The sequence below is a fragment of the Prionailurus bengalensis genome, chromosome E2, assembly GCF_016509475.1.
Source record: "Prionailurus bengalensis isolate Pbe53 chromosome E2, Fcat_Pben_1.1_paternal_pri, whole genome shotgun sequence".
Classification (NCBI taxonomy): Eukaryota; Metazoa; Chordata; class Mammalia; order Carnivora; family Felidae; genus Prionailurus; species Prionailurus bengalensis.
Window position 1 is genome coordinate 48,020,992 of NC_057352.1, and position 19,018 is coordinate 48,040,009.

Consider the following 19,018-nt stretch of genomic DNA (forward strand, 5'->3'; position numbering starts at 1 on the left):
GAAAGTAGTGCTTTTTAAAGTCTAATGTTCATGGCGGGGAGCTTGTTAAAATACATATTCTAGTGCTCGCTTCAGCAGCACATATCCTAAAATAAAGATTCTGATTCAGAAGGTTGGGTGGGGCCTGAGATTCTGCATGAAGCTCCTAAGAGATGTGCTTCACTTGGAGTGTCAAGAAGTAAAGTGCTTACCTTGATGTCTGGCACCCAGTAAGTCCGCAGTGTTACCTATTTGGGTTGTTTCAAATTACTCAACTCTTCAAAGTGGTGTTGTGATGACTGAATCTTAGCTCATGAATCGCTATATTGTTGCTCTCCCTGGGCTCCGTGCTAGAAATGGGATTACTGGGACGAAAATTACCTCATGTTTTTTCTAAGTCACCCATGACTTTTTCTTTCTGTACTCTTTTTCAGTCATGGACTTGTCACTTCAGTGAGACTGAGGATTATTTATTTATAGAATTGTAGTACTTTGAGGAAACTGAAAGAGATCATCTACTAGGGAAACAAAGTTTTCCAAACTTAATGACCCCATGCCCTTTCCATTGGGGCAGGGTTTGCTGGTTGTCACATTCAATAGAGAGAGTTACCAGCATGTAGGGGGCAAGGGCCAGAGAGGCTTAATGTCCTCAATGTGTGGGATAGACTTGTACAACAAAAAATGGCCTTGCCCGGAAGGCCAGTAACTTGCCAGTGGGAATAACCGAGACCATTTCTCTTTGTTTCATAAATGTGAAACAGAGGCCTGGAGAGGGTCAGTTGATAGCACATTCCCACCACCACCTGGTGTCCCAGTCCATTGCTCTTACATGATAAAGTTTGGTTTGTCTTTAAAAAAATTATTAATTGGGGCGCCTGGGTGGCGCAGTCGGTTAAGCGTCCGACTTCAGCCAGGTCACAATCTCGCGGTCCGTGAGTTCGAGCCCCGCGTCAGGCTCTGGGGTGATGGCTTGGAGCCTGTTTCCGATTCTGTGTCTCCCTCTCTCTCTGCCCCTCCCCCGTTCATGCTCTGTCTCTCTCTGTCCCAAAAATAAATAAACGTTGAAAAAAAAATTTAAAAAAAAATTATTTATTAATTTATTTTTTTAAAGTTTATTTATTTTGAGAGAGAGAATGCACATGTGCGCAAGGCAGGAGAGGGACAGAGAGAAGAGACAGAATCCCAAGAAGCCTCTGTACCATCAACGTTGAGCCCAATGTGGGGCCTGCACCCACGAACTGTGAGATTATAACCTGAGCTGAGATCAGGAGCTTGACTGACTGCACCACCCAGGTGCCCTTACTTATTTATTTGTTTGTTTGTTTGTTTGTTTGTTTGTTTATTTATTTATTTTGAGAGAGAGCACACATGATTTGGGGAGGGTCAGATAGAGGGGGAGAGAGAGAATCCCATGCTGACAGTGTGGAATCCGACGTGGAGATCCCACAAACAGTGAGATCATGACCTGAGCTGCCAAAATCAAGAGTCGGACACTCAACCAGCTGAGCCACCCAGGCGCCCTGGTTTGTCTTTTTTCAATTGAACTGTTTAAGTGATTACTGACTCACTAGTGAAGTTTAGTGTAATCATTGCCTTCTGCCTGAAAAGTTGTAACGACATCATACGTGACAAAGCGAAGTGCCCCTTGGCTCATGGTCATATATTTACTTTTATTCTTAGTCATCAAAATGAGTAAGATTTCTGTGTTTGATAGACTATCTCTTAAGATAAGCTTGGAGACAGTAAGGTGTTTATAACAGAAAATACCCTTGGGTTTTGGGATACTGCATTCTAATTACCTTTCTGTCATTGACTTGCTGAGTGACTTCATGCAGGTCACTAAAATCTTTACCATATTTTGATGTTATAAAAGTAGAGTGAACAATCCTGTTTTAGGATGCATACTGAACTGATTACCATTGAGGAAGGAAAAAGAGATTAATTTTGTTTTGTGCTTCATATTTCTGTGCTATTTTAAAACTTAATGTATTATACACTAAGTAAATAGTTTTTGTTAATTTTGTTTTTACATGTTTCTTTAATGTTTATTTTCAAGAGAAAGAGTGCAAGCGGGGGAGGGGCAGAGAGAGAGTGGGGCAGAGGATCTGAAGTGGGCTTTGTTGTGACAGCAGCGAGCCCGATGCCAGGCTTGAACTCACTAACCGCGAGATCATGACCGGAATTGAAGTCAGACGCTCAACCAACTGAGCCACCCAGCCACCCCTGTTTTTTACATCTTAGTACTTCTGAAATCAGCTTGTATTTTATGGTTGTTGATGGGTTGTGGTTTAATTGGCAGTTTGTTTTTTGTTTCTTAATGGTTATTGCAATACCATCTGGTTTTCTGAAATACAATTCTGATACTAACTACCCAGACTTTTCACAGACTACACAAGTTAAAGGGCATGGTCCCCAACAAGACTGCCCTTCACATTCTAGCTACACTTCTGATCAGGTTGGATACAAATTTGGGGGTTCCCATGATCCTTTTAGGTTCACTAATTCACTAGAATGAGTCAGACTCAAGAACTGTACTTATGATTAGTTTTAGTCTAAAGGATACAAATTAAGACTAGCCAAATGAGGCGATACATAGGGTGAGGTCTGAGTGGGTCATGAATGTAGAACTTCCATGCCCTCTCCCCATGCCACCCTCTCAGCACATGAGTGTGTTCACCCACCAGGAAGGTCCATGGAACTTTGGTACAGATTATATTGGCATTTCTTGGGTAGGCTTGATTGATTCATTGACCACATGCTTGGCATTCAGTCTCTAGCCCTCTCTTCCTTCCCCATAGTCGGGCTGGCTCCAAACCCCAACCTTCTCTTCACTTGGTTGGTCTTTATCGTGACCAGCCCCCATCTTGAGTCATCTCATCTGTTAGAGGTAATGCCAGGGGCTCATGAATGACAAGACACTTCTATTATTCAGGAAATTCCAAGGCTTTAGAATCTCCCCTCAGGAATCATAGACAAAGACTAGTGTAAGATTCTGTATTATATAACGATTCACACAAAATAGTGTATCTTTCAAATGATGGTGGATTAGACTGATAGAATACAATTATTTTCAAACATAACTTTTTAAGTTTTTTGTATACATTAACATATGAAGTGTTTTGAGCTCTCTTCTGCGTAAGTTATTTTAACTATATAAAATAGTGTGGTTTACCGAAAAAAAGCTAGTCTTTGTAATGTGTTAGCTTCGTAAAATGTTAAACACTTTCAGCATAGTGTCAGGCATGGAGTAGACATTCAGGCAAGTATTGTTGTTGTTTGTATTATCTGTATTGTTGATCTTAACATTTACAGATTTTACCTTTATAGGTGGCCAGAGATTGAGTTTTAATCTCAATTTGAGGTAGAGAATGCTTCTGTGCTTTGTTAAGGTTTTTGATAAAATGTTTTATTCCCTGTATTATATTTTAATAATGTGTACTTTTGCCTCCTACTATTAACTAGAATCCTTGTGAAATGATTGATACATGGAATGAAGCGTTCTCTTCTCTTACATATGTCTTACCTATGGGCACCGTTTAGAATAACTGTTGGCTGCTACTCCTGGCTAAGAGCTGTAAATGTCTGTTGATAGCATTGTGGTATTGGTTGGGTGGTTTGGAGAGAAATAATCACATATATTCAGATTTACAAGAACCATAGTAGCTCCTAGAGCCTTAGAAGCAAACTAAAACTTAGTCTTACTGTCTTTCCTTAAAGCAGAAGCCAAAGTATTTCACATGCTGAACAGAACCTTTCACTGCCAATATTACTCTCTCCTACACCTGGTTTAGCAGTATATAATTTTCCTTTGATTTGTGAGAGATTTAACAAATAGCTAAGTACCAACCTGTTCAAGTTTTGGAACTTTGAAACACAAAATTGATCAGTAAGCATATTACACATTTCCCTCCCATCATACTGTCTACTTTCTTAAGCAGATGAGTTTAATGAGTAAATGGAATTAGTCCCTCATTTTAGTTGTTTTTGCAGTTCTTAAAATACTTCTTGTTTACTCATTTATGCTAAGTTAATAAGAGCAGATGTTGAGATTCTCTTGATTTTTTTTCCCTCCTACCAAGGAAAATACTTTCCTTAGGTGGAAATGTATATAGAGGGTTTAAAAATCTACAGAGCCTTTTTAGGAAGGAAATTTGATCGTGTAAAATATGTCAGAATTAGGATGTTACCATTTCTCTTGGTTTTCTAGACAGAAATTGAAAAATTGAGCTAGTAGATTTAGCCTGAAAGTATTATTTCTTGGTCCTGGCTATGCGATCATTATATGGAATTATGATACTTAAGTACATTGAGCTCTGTATCTGGAAATAATAGCAGGATTCAGGTAGAATTTGCATTATATTAGGAAGGTGTCTTGGTACCTCACAGACTCTTGGGTTCTAAAAGACTCTAAAGATCGTCTGGCCCCACTTGATTCTTTTAGGAGACTCTTATCTAAATTATCTGTGACAGATGGCTCTCTAGCTCTCCATGAGCTATTTTGAGAGGCAGTGTGTTTCACTATTGGTATCTCTCATTATTAAAGTTCTTCCTCATTTTTGATCCAGGCTTACCTGTGTAACTTCTCCTTGTTCCTAGTCCTATTCTTTGGAGTGATCCAGAGTAAGTCTAATCCTTCTTGACACTGGAAGATAGAGATAGCTTGTTATACCCTTGTTATGCCCAAGTTAATCCTTTAGTTGTTCAGATTACATGGCTAGTTAACCCCTCCAGGATATAGCTAATTAGAAGTCCCTCTTAAAATACATCCTCCTTAGAAGAATTCTACCATTATACTGGGAAAATGGCTAATATTGCCATACCCCTTTGTGAATTTTTATTTTGACTGGAGATTAGTTGTAACTGATGTTTTTAATCTGAAAAGTTTATGTTCTATTTCTCTTAAATTCAGTATTTAGTTATCATTGAGGGTTTTAGTTCTTTGGTCATTCCTCCTGTAGTAGTTCTGAGTTTATGGATAAAAGTCTGCACTGTGCAGTCAGGAGGGGACAGGTGGCGTTTTATTTTTGTGTTTTTGTGCTCATCAGGATGATTTCCATTCCTAAATTATTGTTTTTGTGGAATGTTCCAATTGGATGGGGTTGGATGAGGGCCAGAGGTACCAGCGGTGAAAGAATTCACCGAAGGCAAAACAAAAGAGGTAAAAGTTCGTTGACTACACTGTAAGGGAGCAGCGGTCAGGACAGCAAAGGAAAAACTGTCTGCCACGAGGGAGTGGTGAGGGGCTATAGTTACAGGGTGGGATGAGAGAATACAGGGACATATGGAATTTTCCCTTTTTTGGTAATCTTAAGAACTGTGCCTGATTGTAAGTGACCCATTGGTTGGTTAGGGTGTATGCTTAATGAGCCTTTTTGCATCAGTTCTGTGTCCATAGTCACCTGGGGCCCTAAAGCCTTGCTCAAGTTTCTGTTGCTCAAGCCTGTTACCTAAAAGCAGCCTCTACAATTCTGGTTGTTGTTTACATTCAGCTTGGTAGTATTAGTATTTTATGTTATTTTGACCTAAATCTTACTCCCAACAGTATTTTCTACTTCTTTAACCATAAAACATAGATGTCTTTTGTATCTTTTTGCAGTGATGGGAGTGTATCATGTTTCTTCTAATTAATACAATTCTTTTTTTTTTTTATTTTTTTTTTAACGTTTATTTACTTTTGAGACAGAGACAGAGGATGAACGGGGGAGGGTCAGAGAGAGAGAGGGAGACACAGAATCTGAAACAGGCTCCAGGCTCTGAGCTGTCAGCACAGAGCCTGACGCGGGGCTCGAACTCACGAACCGTGAGATCATGACCTGAGCCGAAGTCAGACGCTTAACTGACTGAGCCACCCAGGCGCCCCTAATTAATACAATTCTTAAGTTTTCTTTTCTTTTTCTTTTTCTTTTTTTTTTAAAGATTTTATTTTTAAGTAATCTCTACACCTAACACGGGGCTTGAATTTACAACCCCGAGATCAAGAGTTGCATGCTCTACTGACTGAGCCACTCAGGTGCCCCTTAACTTTTCTAAATAGAATCCTTTTAAGACATAAAGACGAATGCTTCTCATGACCTTTGAACACACATGCTTTGCTATACTTGTTTTTTGGTTGTTGTTTCAGACAGGGGGGATAATTCTATTTTTCTTCTAATTAAAATTTGAATCCAATCCTAAGAATTGTTGTCAATATGTTATTGAACATTAATGCGAGCTATTTTGCTAAACACTCTCCTTACTATATAATATCTTGTAAGTAAATAAATTTAGGAACAACTATGTGAGGTAGGTACTACTGTAATTCCCATTATATATGATGAGGAATTTAAGATTGAGGTTAACTAAATTTGTCCAAGAGCAAAACTGAGACTCAAACCCAGTCAGTCTGACTTCGGGATCTTAGGCTATTAGTCACTGTATTTATAACTATTTCCTTCCTTCCTTCCTTCCTTCCTTCCTTCCTTCCTTCCTTCCTCCCTCCCTCCCTCCCTCCCTTCCTTCCTTCCTAAGTTCTAAGTGTATTTATTTATTTTGAGAGAGAGAGAGAGAGAGAGAGAGAGAGAGAGAGAGAGCGTGTGTGAGCATGAGTGGGGGAAGGGCAGAGGGAGAGAGAGAGAGAATCCCAAGCAGGCTCTGCACAGTCAGCACAGAGTCCAGATAGACACAGGGCTCAGTCTGATGAACCATGAGATCATGACCTGAGCTGAAACCAAGAGTCAGACGCTCAACTGACTGAGCCACACAGGTGCCTCTATAACTGCTTTCTAATGAAACAATTGTAAAAGGACTCTCTTGTTGTTATTACTGATGTAGCCCTTTCTATCAGACTTCACATTGAACATTTTTGGTTTTTAAATATTTTGAAGTGCTTTAGGTCTGTATGATCTAAAATATGCAGTGCCACCAGAGGCCACAAATAATTACTAGACATTCTGACTTTACTTTAGCATTCAGTTGGGACCACATAGTAGAATGATTTCTGGGGAATTATTGGGCTGTTGACTTCTAATTCTTGTGGAAGAAATCATCTCTGAAGCCAGTGGAAATACATAGTACCTGAGACATAGTAGGCAACTCAAAGACTATGTCTCTGACTATGTGTGTAATTTATATGAAATCACTTACAGCCAAGTGTGATCTTTTATATCTCATAATTTCACTACCTTTTGGGCTACAGGTTCTCAAAGCACCCTGTAGGAGTCCCTGAGACTCTTTGAGGAAGTACATGATGTCACAACTATTTCAAATCATAATAAGTTAATAATATTCTTTTTTACTCACAGTCTCTCATGAGTTATAGTGAGGTTTTCTAGAGGCTACACAGCATGTTATTACAACAGATTAAATGTAGAAGCAGATCTGAGAATCTAGCTGTCCATTGAAATTGCAATTCTCATCACTAAGTTTGTTTGATTTTGGAAAATATATTTTTAAAGAAATTTTACTTACATTATCATATAATGGGTTTATTACTTTTAAAAATGAATAAATATTTAGAAACTCTTAACTTCAGCTTCTAATTCAGTAAATATCGATAGATATACCCCATGTATAAAGAAGCTCTTTGGGGTTCTCAAGACCTTAGGAGGCTTCTGAGTCAAAACCTTTGAGCACCTCTTGTTTCGATTAGTTGTATCATATGATATTAAAGAAAATCTTGATACAGAAGTAAAAATTTAAAACATTAAAAGATTTTTAAAATTAAAAGAAGCATTTTTATTTCTTACTAAATACTTTTGTTTTGAATTGTGTGAGCAGGAGACTGGAACCTACTGAACGACCTCTTCAGATTGTTTATGATTACTTAGCCAGGCTGGGATTTGACGACCCTGTGCGCATACAGGAGGAGGCAACAGATCCTGACCTTGGCTGTATGCTTCGATTTTATGGTGGTAAGAAGTGTTTTTTTAATGTTTATTTATTTATTTTGAGCGAGAGAGTGGGGAGAGAATCCCAAGCAGGCTCTATGCTGTCAGTGCAGAGGCCGATGTGGGGCTCTAACCCATGAACTGTGACATCATGACTTGAAATGAAATCAAGAGTTGGATGCTCAATCGACTGAGCCACCCTCAGGCGCCCCTATGGTGGTAAGAACTTATCATTGGCTTTGTGAGTGTGTTAACTATTTTTAGGTTGGTCATTTGTGCCTCTCTTGTCTTCAGCTTTTCAAAAGTATTTTTGTAAAAGGTGTGTTTAAGCTAATTAACTAATGCGGTCACAAAAAACAACAAAAACAAGAAAGCGGGGTGTAGTTAAGGGAAGACTTCAAAGTATTAGCCAAAATATCTTTCCTTTTTTATTTTTGCTCTTTTTGTTCTAGTTTTTTTGCTGACTTACTAGAATTATTTTATGTCTTTGCAGAATCTTCATCACATCATGCTTTTTAGTATCAATTGTATTTTCAAGTTTCTTATAAAAACCATGAACTTCTGGATAGCTCAAGAATGTTGAGGGGCGCCTGGGTGGCGCAGTCGGTTAAGCGTCCGACTTCAGCCAGGTCACGATCTCGCGGTCCATGAGTTCGAGCCCCGTGTCAGGCTCTGGGCTGATGTCTCAGAGCCTGGAGCCTGTTTCCGATTCTGTGTCTCCCTCTCTCTCTGCCCCTCCCCCGTTCATGCTCTGTCTCTCTCTGTCCCAAAAATAAACAAACGTTGAAAAAAAAATTAAAAAAAAAAAAAAAAAAAGAATGTTGAGAGCTAGATGGTCATTATTATATATGACTTAACATTTGATGACTCCATCTGTCAAAGCTGTATATTGTTAAATTGAGTGGGCTTGAAATCTAGGATTTTTTACTTTGTCTTTTGGTGCATTCTCCCCACCCTCCCACCCCCCCACCCCCATCAACTTTTTCACCTGGTCACTTCAGTAATAAAGTTAGACTTATTAAAATTAAATACTTTTTGAATATTACTTTCCAAATATACATAGTCTACTACTAATACTAATGGTACTGAGTACCATTGATTGAGTGCTTACTGTGTGCTTTTATGCTTGTGAATTACCCACTTTACTCATTAGAAACACCTTATGCTATAGGAACTGTGATCTTATTTAACAAATGAGAGGGGCGCCTGGGTGGCGCAGTCGGTTAAGCGTCAGACTTCAGCCAGGTCACGATCTCGCGGTCCGGGAGTTCGAGCCCCGTGTCGGGCTCTGGGCTGATGGCTCAGAGCCTGGAGCCTGTTTCCGATTCTGTGTCTCCCTCTCTCTCTGCCCCTCCCCCGTTCATGCTCTGTCTCTCTCTGTCTCAAAAATAAATAAAACGTTAAAAAAAAAAAAATTTTAAAAAATAAAAAATAAAAAAACAAATGAGAAAGCTGAGACAGAAGTTAAACTACTCGTTCAAGATCATACAACTAGTGACGGAGTCTTTTAACACCTAACAATTTTTAATTAATATGACCCACTTATCAAACAATTGAAATAATAACTAAATGATTTGTGTCTATAGGCAAAATTGTTTACTAAAATCCCTTGCTCTCATTCCTCAAATTACTGATTAAATTTCTGTATACTTCTTTTTTCTTTTTTTGTTGTTGTATTTACTTATTTTTAAGTAATCTCTGCCTCCATCATGGGGCTCAAATTCACCTTTTAAGATAATAAAGTTGTCACAAACCAACTTTATTAAATGCACTTCACCAAAGATTTTATGTATAATTTTTCATTACAACACTATTTTGTGATATGTTGTTCCTTAAAAGTTGGTATTATTTTATTTCCGTTAATTTCTCTTCTTTGCTAGTTCATGGAAGGAAAATAGTTGCTAGGTTGAAATTAAGTACTAAAATCCTTTAAGGTGAATTTGAGGAACACAACCCGTTTAAACCTATAAAACTTGGTTTAAAAAAAAAAAAAAGAGCAACTTGGAGCAGTAACATTCTCGTTTTGTGATTGTGGTTGAAAGTGAATTCTTCATTATATGTTTTATTCTGGAGTGAAAGTTGAGCCTTAAAGTGCCAGCGGGCTCCTGAGCCATGGAGATTGCATTTGCATAGCTGTTGGCATCCACACATTAATTTTCTATCACCACCTGATAAACTACAGCATGCCCAGGGTCTGCATATACCCTTAAGAGGATATTTTTAGTAGAGTCCAAAAGAGTACCAGTTTTTAGTGCTTACTCTGTTTTTTTTTAATGTTTATTTATTTCTTAAAAAAATTTTTTTTAACGTTTATTTATTTTTGAGAGAAAGAGAAAGAGCGTGAGGGGGAGAGGGACAGAGAGAGAGGGAGACAAAGAATCGGAAGCAGGCTCCAGGCTCTGAGCTGTCAGCACAGAGCCTGATGCAGGGCCTGAACCCACAAACCGAGAGATCATGACCTGAGCCGAAGTCGGACACTCAACTAACTGAGCCACCCAGGCAACCCCATACTTACTCTGTTTTTAAGGGGAGGGGGAGTCTTTAACAAAGAACATTTCCAAAAGTGACCTCTGTTAATTTAGAGAAGCTAGTATGTTTTGAGTGAGAAAATTTTGTTTGGGAAAGAGGTGTTTAAAGCTAACTATATTTGAAATTAGACAGTGTATATATATATGGCACAAAATACAAAAGTAAATATCTATATCGATATCGATATAGATATAGATATAGATATAGATATAGATATAGATATATATCAGTAAGTGAATTATCTATTGTCTATGTAATGATTTACCTCAAAACTTAGTAACCTCTCAGGCACCTGGCTGGCTCAGTCAGTAAAGCATGTAACTCTTAAATGTTTTGTTTTGTTTTTTAAAGTTTATTCATTTATTATTTCTGAGAGACAGAGAGATGGACAGGAGAGAACACATGAGGGGGAGGGGCAGAGAGAGCCAGAGACACAGAATCTGAAACAGGCTGCAGACTCTTAGCTGTCAGCACAAAGCCCAATGCAGGGTTTGAACTCACGAACTGTGAGATCATGACCTGAGCTGAAGTTGGACACTTAACGGACTGAGCCACTCAGGTGCCCTAGTAAAGCATGGAACTCTTGATCTTGGAGTTGTGAATTCAAGCCCCACATTGAGTGTAGAGATTACTAAAAAACAAAAATAGATAAATAAACGTACGAAACAAAAACAAAAACAAAAAAACAGTGACGGGATGGGGCACCTGGCTGGCTTAGTTAGAAGAGTGTGTGTGACTCTTGATCTTGGAGTCATGAGTTCAAGCTCCACATTGGGTGTAGAGATTACTTAAAAAATAAAATAAATAATGCCTTTCTCCAGTTCTGTTAAAAAAAACTTGATGATTTAAAATGAATAAATATTTATTATCTCATATAGTTTCTGTGGGTCAGAAATCCAGGAGTACTTTAGTTCTGGTTGGGGTTGCATGAGATTGTAGTCACTCTGTTGGTTAAAGATGTAGTCATCCAAAAGCTTGACTGAGGCTTGAAGCATCACTTCCAGCCTGGCTCATTCAAATGGCTGTTGGTAGGTCTCAGTTCCTCACCAGCTTTTGGCAGGAGATCTCAGTTCTTTGCTTTGTAGACCTCTATATAGGGCTGCCTGAGGATCTTCATGCCATAGCAGCTAGCTTCCCTCAGTGATGAGACAGATAGATGGACGGACAGACACAGACACACATACACACGCACGCGTGCACCTACACACACACAGGGAGGCCTCAGTGTTTTTTATGACCCAGCCTCATAAGTCACAGACATTTTCGTCACCTTCTGTTTAGTAAAAGTGAGTCACCAAATACGGCCCACCCTATAGAGAGGGAAATTAGGCCCCAACTTCTGGAGTGAGGACTATCAAAGAATTTGTGGACATATCTTAAAACCATCACAAAAAATATGCTTCCCTTTCATCATGTTCCTCTAACCACTCCCATTCCTGAATCCAGAGACAACCACTGTTAAGGAAAGATATCTGTGAAATATTCTCTTAAAGCAAATAGCTTAGTAGTCATCTTTAAATATTTTGTGTGTAGAGTCTTTGATGAGTAAGCTTAGTTAGAATACAGTGTTATATGAGGCCAGGGTCATAAGGGCCAAAGTTCAAACCAGTTAATGTTGCTGTGCTTGCCGGGTCTAAAAGGTACCCAGTTCGCCATTATGCAGCCATTATGCAGATGTCCATTACCAGTCTTGCTGGAAAGGGAATTCTGGGGAAAAGTGAGTTAGTGGAATGACTGGCTCAGTGCAAGTCATGATAAAAGCTGTGGAAATCATACAATTGACTAAAGATGAGTAGGTAGCATGAACAATCACAGAAATTAAGAGAGCATGTTAATGAACTCTGTGTATGAGGAAAGGGAGTCTACAAGATGTGATTTGCTAGTGAAGTGGTAGTTTGGGGACTCTGTGGCTCAGCATGAGTCCCAGCCTGAGCATTTCTTTCTGTACCATATTCTGTGCACACATTGTTTAAGACCATTTGTTTCAAAGAGCATAAGCACAAACAAATGAAGCCAGATACAAAAGAATCACATGGTATGTTTCCATTCATTTAAAGTTCAAAAACAGCTAAAACTGAGCCATGTTGTTTAGAGATGTGTGGTGGAACTACTGTCTGTCCATCAAAATCTGTTCTTTTCTTCCATAATAAGAGAATTAGAGTTGGGCACATTGCTGCCCAGCTATACTTCATTTCCCTGCCTTTCTTGCAGCTAGGTGTGCACATGTGACACACTTTGCTTCAGTGGTATGGAGTGGAATTGTGCCACTTCAACACACCATTCCTAAAACTTCCCACGCACGCTTCTCAGTGTCCTTCTGCTCTCCCATAGGCTGGGATGGCAGTCATCAGAGCAATATTGTAAGTCATGTGTCGAAAGTGATAGATCTTCCCTCAGCCTGAGTTTCTTGACAGAGGTGACCCCTGGAAACCCACAGTGTGTACTCTAACAGAGAGTTAAATTTCTCTTGTGCTTGAGCCATTATGTGCTGTTTGTTATAGTAGTTTATAACCTGCTATAACTAGTATAGGATACATACATAAATGGCAGAAATATAAGGAAAGCAAGGACATTATTATTATAAAAGTTAGGAGAGTGGCTGACCTCTAGGGTGGGGGAAGGAGGACATGATTCCTACAAGTAGAATTTTTGAGTCAATACGTATATATATATTTAAAATTGTGACTATTCCTAAATTGCACAGGCAATACTGATGGATGCTTTCATCAGTAGTGTTTGAGAGTACTCATTTCCTTGTCCCTTTGCCAATATCAGGTATTATTGTTAAAATTATTCTTTGTCTTAAATTGTAAAAAATACTGTCTCATGTTAATCTGCATATTTTAAACTTTATTGTTAAACTATAGGAGTAATATATTAAAAAATATTTCATCATCCATATACAATTACATTTATTATGGTACATTTCCTAGTCATATTTTATATACATATTTCACATTTATAATCATTGTGTCCATATATTTTTCCTTTGTAAAAAATTTAATTGCACAATTTAAAAGGTGGATATAGTTTGATTATCTAAGTGTTACAATCTCTTGTAATCATTATCTATAGTGTTTCAATCTCTTGTACACCTCGCAGGTCAATTGACTGCTTAATAGATAACCACTGCTATCAACTTGGTGTATATGTATTCAGAGTTTTCTAACTTATATTCTTATCTAATAGGTATTTGTAGAAATATATTTTGTTTACATAAACGGTATTATTTGATACTGGTCTTCATGGTTTTTTACCCAACCATATGTTTTGGATCTTTCCTTAGCTGTCTTCTTCTTCTTCTTTTTTTTTTTCTTTAAGTTTATTTATTTATTTTGAGAGAGAGAGAGAGAGAGAGAGAGAGAGAGAGAGAGAGAGAGAGTGAGCAGGGGAGGGGCAGAAGAGAGGGAGAGAGAGAGAATCCCAGGATCCACAGGATCCATGCAAAGCCCGACGTGAGGCTCAGACGCACAAACCTGTGAGGTCGTGACCTGAGCTGAAATCAAGAGTCGGATGCTTAACCGACTGAGCCATCCAGGTGCCCCTCTTTAGCTGTCTTCTATATACATTTCTCTAAGTTGCATAGCACTGAATATCATGTGTGTATTATAGTTTATGTAGTTTATGTTGCCATTTCGCTGGTGATAGACGCTTACCGTATTTCCAGTTTTGACTATTGCAAACAGCATTATAATAAAATTGCCTCTTTGTGCCCTTTTCTTCAGAGGAGATCTGTAAACATGAAATTAATGGGTCATTGGATATTTGCATTTAAAATAATAATACTATTGCGGAACACCGTATATCCCATCAGTATATCAGAGTACCACTTTGCCCACAATATCACCTTTTAATGTTATTAGCATTTAAAATTTTTACTAATCTGATAGATAAAATGATGGTCTCCTTGTTTGAATTTTTCTTTCCCTGATTACTAATGTGGTTGAATATTGCTTGATATTTTCATTGGTTCTTTAGATTTCTTTGAATAACCCATTGATATTTCTGTGCAAATTTGTGTTTGTCTTTTTATCATATTGATCTAAAGGATGTTTATATTCTACATATACATCATTTGGATACTGTATTTGTGGCAAAACTTTTTTCCAGACTGTAACTTGTCCTTAAGTTTTATTGTTTTTTATTCTGCAGAAGTTTTAGTCAGATTTTTTGAGTCTTTTTCTTTAATGTATTTATATTCCTCCCTTATTCTAGCTCATAAATGTATTCTATATTTTCAGTACTTTTAGATTTTTAAAATCTGCATAAGATAGGGATGTAACTTTACTTTTTCTCAATGGGTAGGTAGCCATTTGTCCCAACAACATTTATGGAAGAGTTCATCCTTTTCCTACTGACTTGAAATATTATCTTTATTATTTTTAAGTTCCTATACAGGCAGGGGTCTATTTTTAGACTCTATCCTATTAGATTGATTAATTTGTACTGTGCTAATACCAAAAATTATTTTAATTAATATATCTCTATGATATATTTTGATAGCTGATAGGGAAGCTACCTTACCACTATTCTCTGAAAAAGGGAGATCTCTTGAATCAGGGAAGCCTTTATGAAGAAGTAGTATTTGAGTTGGTTCTTTAAAAATTGACAGAATTTCATTAAGCTGAAAGGAAAAGGAGGACCTGGGATGGGAGATTAGACACTTGAGTGTATGTTCTGTGAATCACAGATAATTTGAGTCCAGATTGTTCTGGGCATTGAGTTCAGTATCAGGAGCTTAGTCTTTGTTTGGCAGATGATAGCAGGAAGTGAGAGCATCCAAGTGAGCCAGAGAAGGTGAAGCTGGCACCAGTGTGGACAGTAATTCAGATGTGAATTAATAGGGGTCTGAAATGGGGAATGGGAAGGAATTGTTCCTGTGAGAGACTTTTTGAAGGGATAATCAGTAAGAGTTGGTGGCTGATTAAAAAGGGGAGTTGAGGAAGGGAACCTAAGAGTTGGAGCTGAAACTGAGTTTTTGAGCCTGGCTTACTTCAGGAGAATATCAGGACTTGATTTATGAAAAGGAGTTGTTCATGGGGATGGTGATGACTTGGTTTTAGGAATATTTCATTTTAAGTGGTGACGAGTATCCTGTTGGAGGTGTCTGGCAGGTAGTTGGAAATATGGAACCAGAGTGTAGGAAGTACAGATCTGAGAGTCGGGTACATGGGGATGTTAAAGCTGTGTAAGTTGTTAAGATACCCTTTTTTTTTTTTAAGTTTATTTATTTATTTTGAGAGAGAGAGCACCTTTGAGCAGGGGAGGGGCAGAGAGAGAGAGAGAGAGAGAGAGAGAGAGAGAGAGAGAGAGAGAGATACCCAAGGAGGCTCCACAGTGACAGTGCAGAGCCTCATGTGGGGCACAAACTCATGAACTGTGAGATCATGTCCTGAGCTGAAATCAAGAGTCAAGTGCTTAACTGACTGAGCCACCCAGGTGTCCCGGAAGATTAAGTTTTCTTGAAAAGAATCCTTGTATGTAGGAAGAGAAGGAGGCTTAAGGCAGGCAAAACTTTCATTATAATAACTAGCATTTGTTTAATTCCCCTCCTCCATGCTGAATGCTTTATCAAGTGCTGAGCGCTCTGTTTCCTTGCTTCGTGTAATCCTTATAGTCCCATATGGAGATGTTACTATTCCAGAGAGGCTATAACTTGCCCCAAATAGCAGAGCCAGGAAGCAGAAAAATCTGTTTGCTTCTAAATCTCACCCTTTTAACTTCTAAGATACTCCACCATTTAGTTTTTGGAGAGAGAGTTTAGAGGAGTATGAGGAATCCATAAAATGACACCTGGGAAGGATTAGGAGTCATCTCATTCAACTCCTTCGTCTTAATCTCAGGAAACTAAGGTCTGAAGATGTAAGAGGATTTGTTGGGGATCATGAAACCCAAGGGTGGAATTGCTTTAGCCACCACTGCTTTGCCAAGTTTTCTAGTGGAGTACTTCAAGTAGTTTTCTGTGTTGTATGAGAGCCTATTGCAAGTTTGAAATTTGTTCTGAGCTTTCCTATTTTGTTCTTTAAATGTAAGTAAATATTTTATTTTTACCTCCCAACCTCTTAACCAGTGTTTATTTGTTTGACTTTTTATTTGGAGCTAACTTTAGATTTTCAGAGCAGTTGGAGGGATAGCACAGGGACCTCCTGCAATCCTTCATGCAGTCATTTGAATTGTTCCCATATAGGCGCCTGGGTGGCGCAGTCGGTTAAGCGTCCGACTTCAGCCAGGTCACCATCTCGCGGTCCGTGAGTTCGAGCCCCGCGTCAGGCTCTGGGCTGATGGCTCAGAGCCTGGAGCCTGTTTCCGATTCTGTGTCTCCCTCTCTCTCTGCCCCTCCCCCGTGCATGCTCTGTCTCTCTCTGTCCCAAAAATAAATAAAAAACGTTGAAAAAAAAAATTAAAAAAAAAAAAAAAAGATGAATTGTTCCCATATAAATAGTGCTTCCATTTTCTCTGACTTCTCTCAACACTTTTTCTTTGTCTTTAATTTTCAGCAGTTTGACGATGTAGTGTCTGGGCTTGAATGTCTTTGGGTTTGGGGTTCACTAGACTTCTTGAATCTATAAGTTTGTATTTCACTTGGGGAGTTTTCCCCTATTTCTTCAAATAATTTTTTACAATTGCACTCTTCTCTCCCTTTGGCTCTCTATCCCTCTGTTGAATTTTCATTTTTGGCATGCTGCTTGGGAACACATCCCCATTTGTATACCTCAAGGGTGAGCCCAGGGGTTCATAGGGAACTTTATGGGGTCATTTTCCAGAGCTCCAATCTCTTTGTGATTTCCTGGGACTTTATTTAACCTGCCCTCTTGGGCATTTCCTACAACTGCATCCACACAGCCCGGCCCCCAATGAGACCAAAAATTCAACAGGTTTTCCATCCGCTGTTTTGGGACTGCAGATCTTCCAATCACAGAAGGAAGTTCACACACCTCAAAGTTATAGGTGCCTGTGTCCCCCACTGTTGCAGCCACTCCTGGAGGCTGGGACTTGAGAAAATGAAGAAAAGGTCGGGGAAGGGAAAATGAGGGATTTCTCCCACTCTCTCTGAGTGTTCGCAGACCCTTTTAACACTCCTTAAGGCAGAGCTTTCCACACCAATGCCTACTTCTGGATCTTGGGCTTTCTCGAGTCCTGAGCTGGGAGATGTCAGAGATGGAAAAATGATAAACTTACTACACTACTGCTTAACTTACTACTGCTTAGGTTGTATTTGTAATTATGTTCTTTTTCCCTAATCTGCCTGCTACTGTTTACTTTTTGGGGTCCTCATATAGCGGCTCCGTGCATTCTGTCCAGGTTTTATAGGTGTATTCAGTGAGAAAGACAGGGCTGGGGGGTGTGCTTTCTCCATCTTAGACTCTGTATGATTTCTTTTTTAATAATTTTTTTGTCTGAGTATCATTGTGATCTCATGGGCTTGTGTATATTTGTTGTGACTCATTTTGACCATTACTGGTTGTTTTTTTGTTGCTCAGTTTCTTCCTCGTGGGAGCTTTTCACATTGGCTTTTGTCCTTCCAACATGACCCCAGTTTTTGATACACCCTGGATTTCCCATTAAGTTCTGGCACAGCAAGATGTCCTAAGTTCATCTTTTCATTGTCTGAATCAGACCAGGAATAGACTTTTTCTAAGGACTCCTGGTTCATATTAATGAAAAATGATATTGAGAGATTATACTCTGGGCAGTAGAAGAACTCACTGCTACAGGGTTGCCCTTAATCGTTTTTTTTTTTTTTAGCAACTTTTTAAAATTATAAAAACAATCTACTTTCTTTATAGAACATTTGGAAGTATACATACATGAGGAAATGAAAATTATCCCTAATTTTCCACTTAGAATCTTGGCTTTTGAGATTGTAAAACAATTTTTTAATTAGAACTGTTACACATTCTGAATACTTACTAGAACTTTCTCATTCTGTTTTTTGTCACCTTTCAGAAGATCAGAGACTGGAGGCACTTTGGATGTCTAGCAAATACTCCAAAATTAATAATAAAACAGAATGTTGTTTCGTGTATAAATAACTTACCCAAAACAAAATTTAATGTTTCCTTCTGAGAGTGGTGGTGTATAGATTCAGGAGTTTTCTCTGTAATAAAATAGAACTAAGGCAAAGAAAGAAGAGACTCAGAATTATCTATCAATTGTTAAAACATCTGTTTCATGTAAACTTGTAAAAAGATCATTAGGCAATTTGGAAGCCTGTTAAACTATTATAAAGTCCCATTTTTACATAATTTAGCCAACTTTGTAGTAGGTGATGCTGTTAACCAAGATGGGGAATCTAAAATCAATTAGCATTTTGGGGCGAATCATGAGATTTAAAAAACAAAAACAGTTTTATTGAGATATAATTCACATACCATAAAATTCACCCTTTAAAAGTGCTTTTTAGTATATTCATTGCTTTTTAGTATATAGAGAGTTATGCAGCCATCACCACAGTCTAATTTTAGAATGTTTTCATCACTATAAAATGAGACCCCATATCCATTAGCAGTTATTCTCCATTCCCACTTCCAGTGCACCCGGCATCCACGAATCTACTTTCTATCTTTATGGATTTGCCTATTCTAAACAATTCATACAAGTGGAATCATATATACTTGACTTTTTGTGACTGTCATCTTTTACTA

General features: G+C 38.4%; 1 protein-coding gene across 1 annotated transcript in view; it reads left to right on the forward strand.

The window, feature by feature from the left end:
* PHLPP2 (PH domain and leucine rich repeat protein phosphatase 2) overlaps positions 1–19,018 on the forward strand; it is an 81,805-nt gene that overhangs the window by 11,322 nt on the left and 51,465 nt on the right. Inside the window, exon 3 of the mRNA XM_043599595.1 lies at positions 7,735–7,868. Coding sequence (XP_043455530.1) covers positions 7,735–7,868 — 134 coding nt within the window. The remainder of the gene's footprint in view (positions 1–7,734; positions 7,869–19,018) is intronic.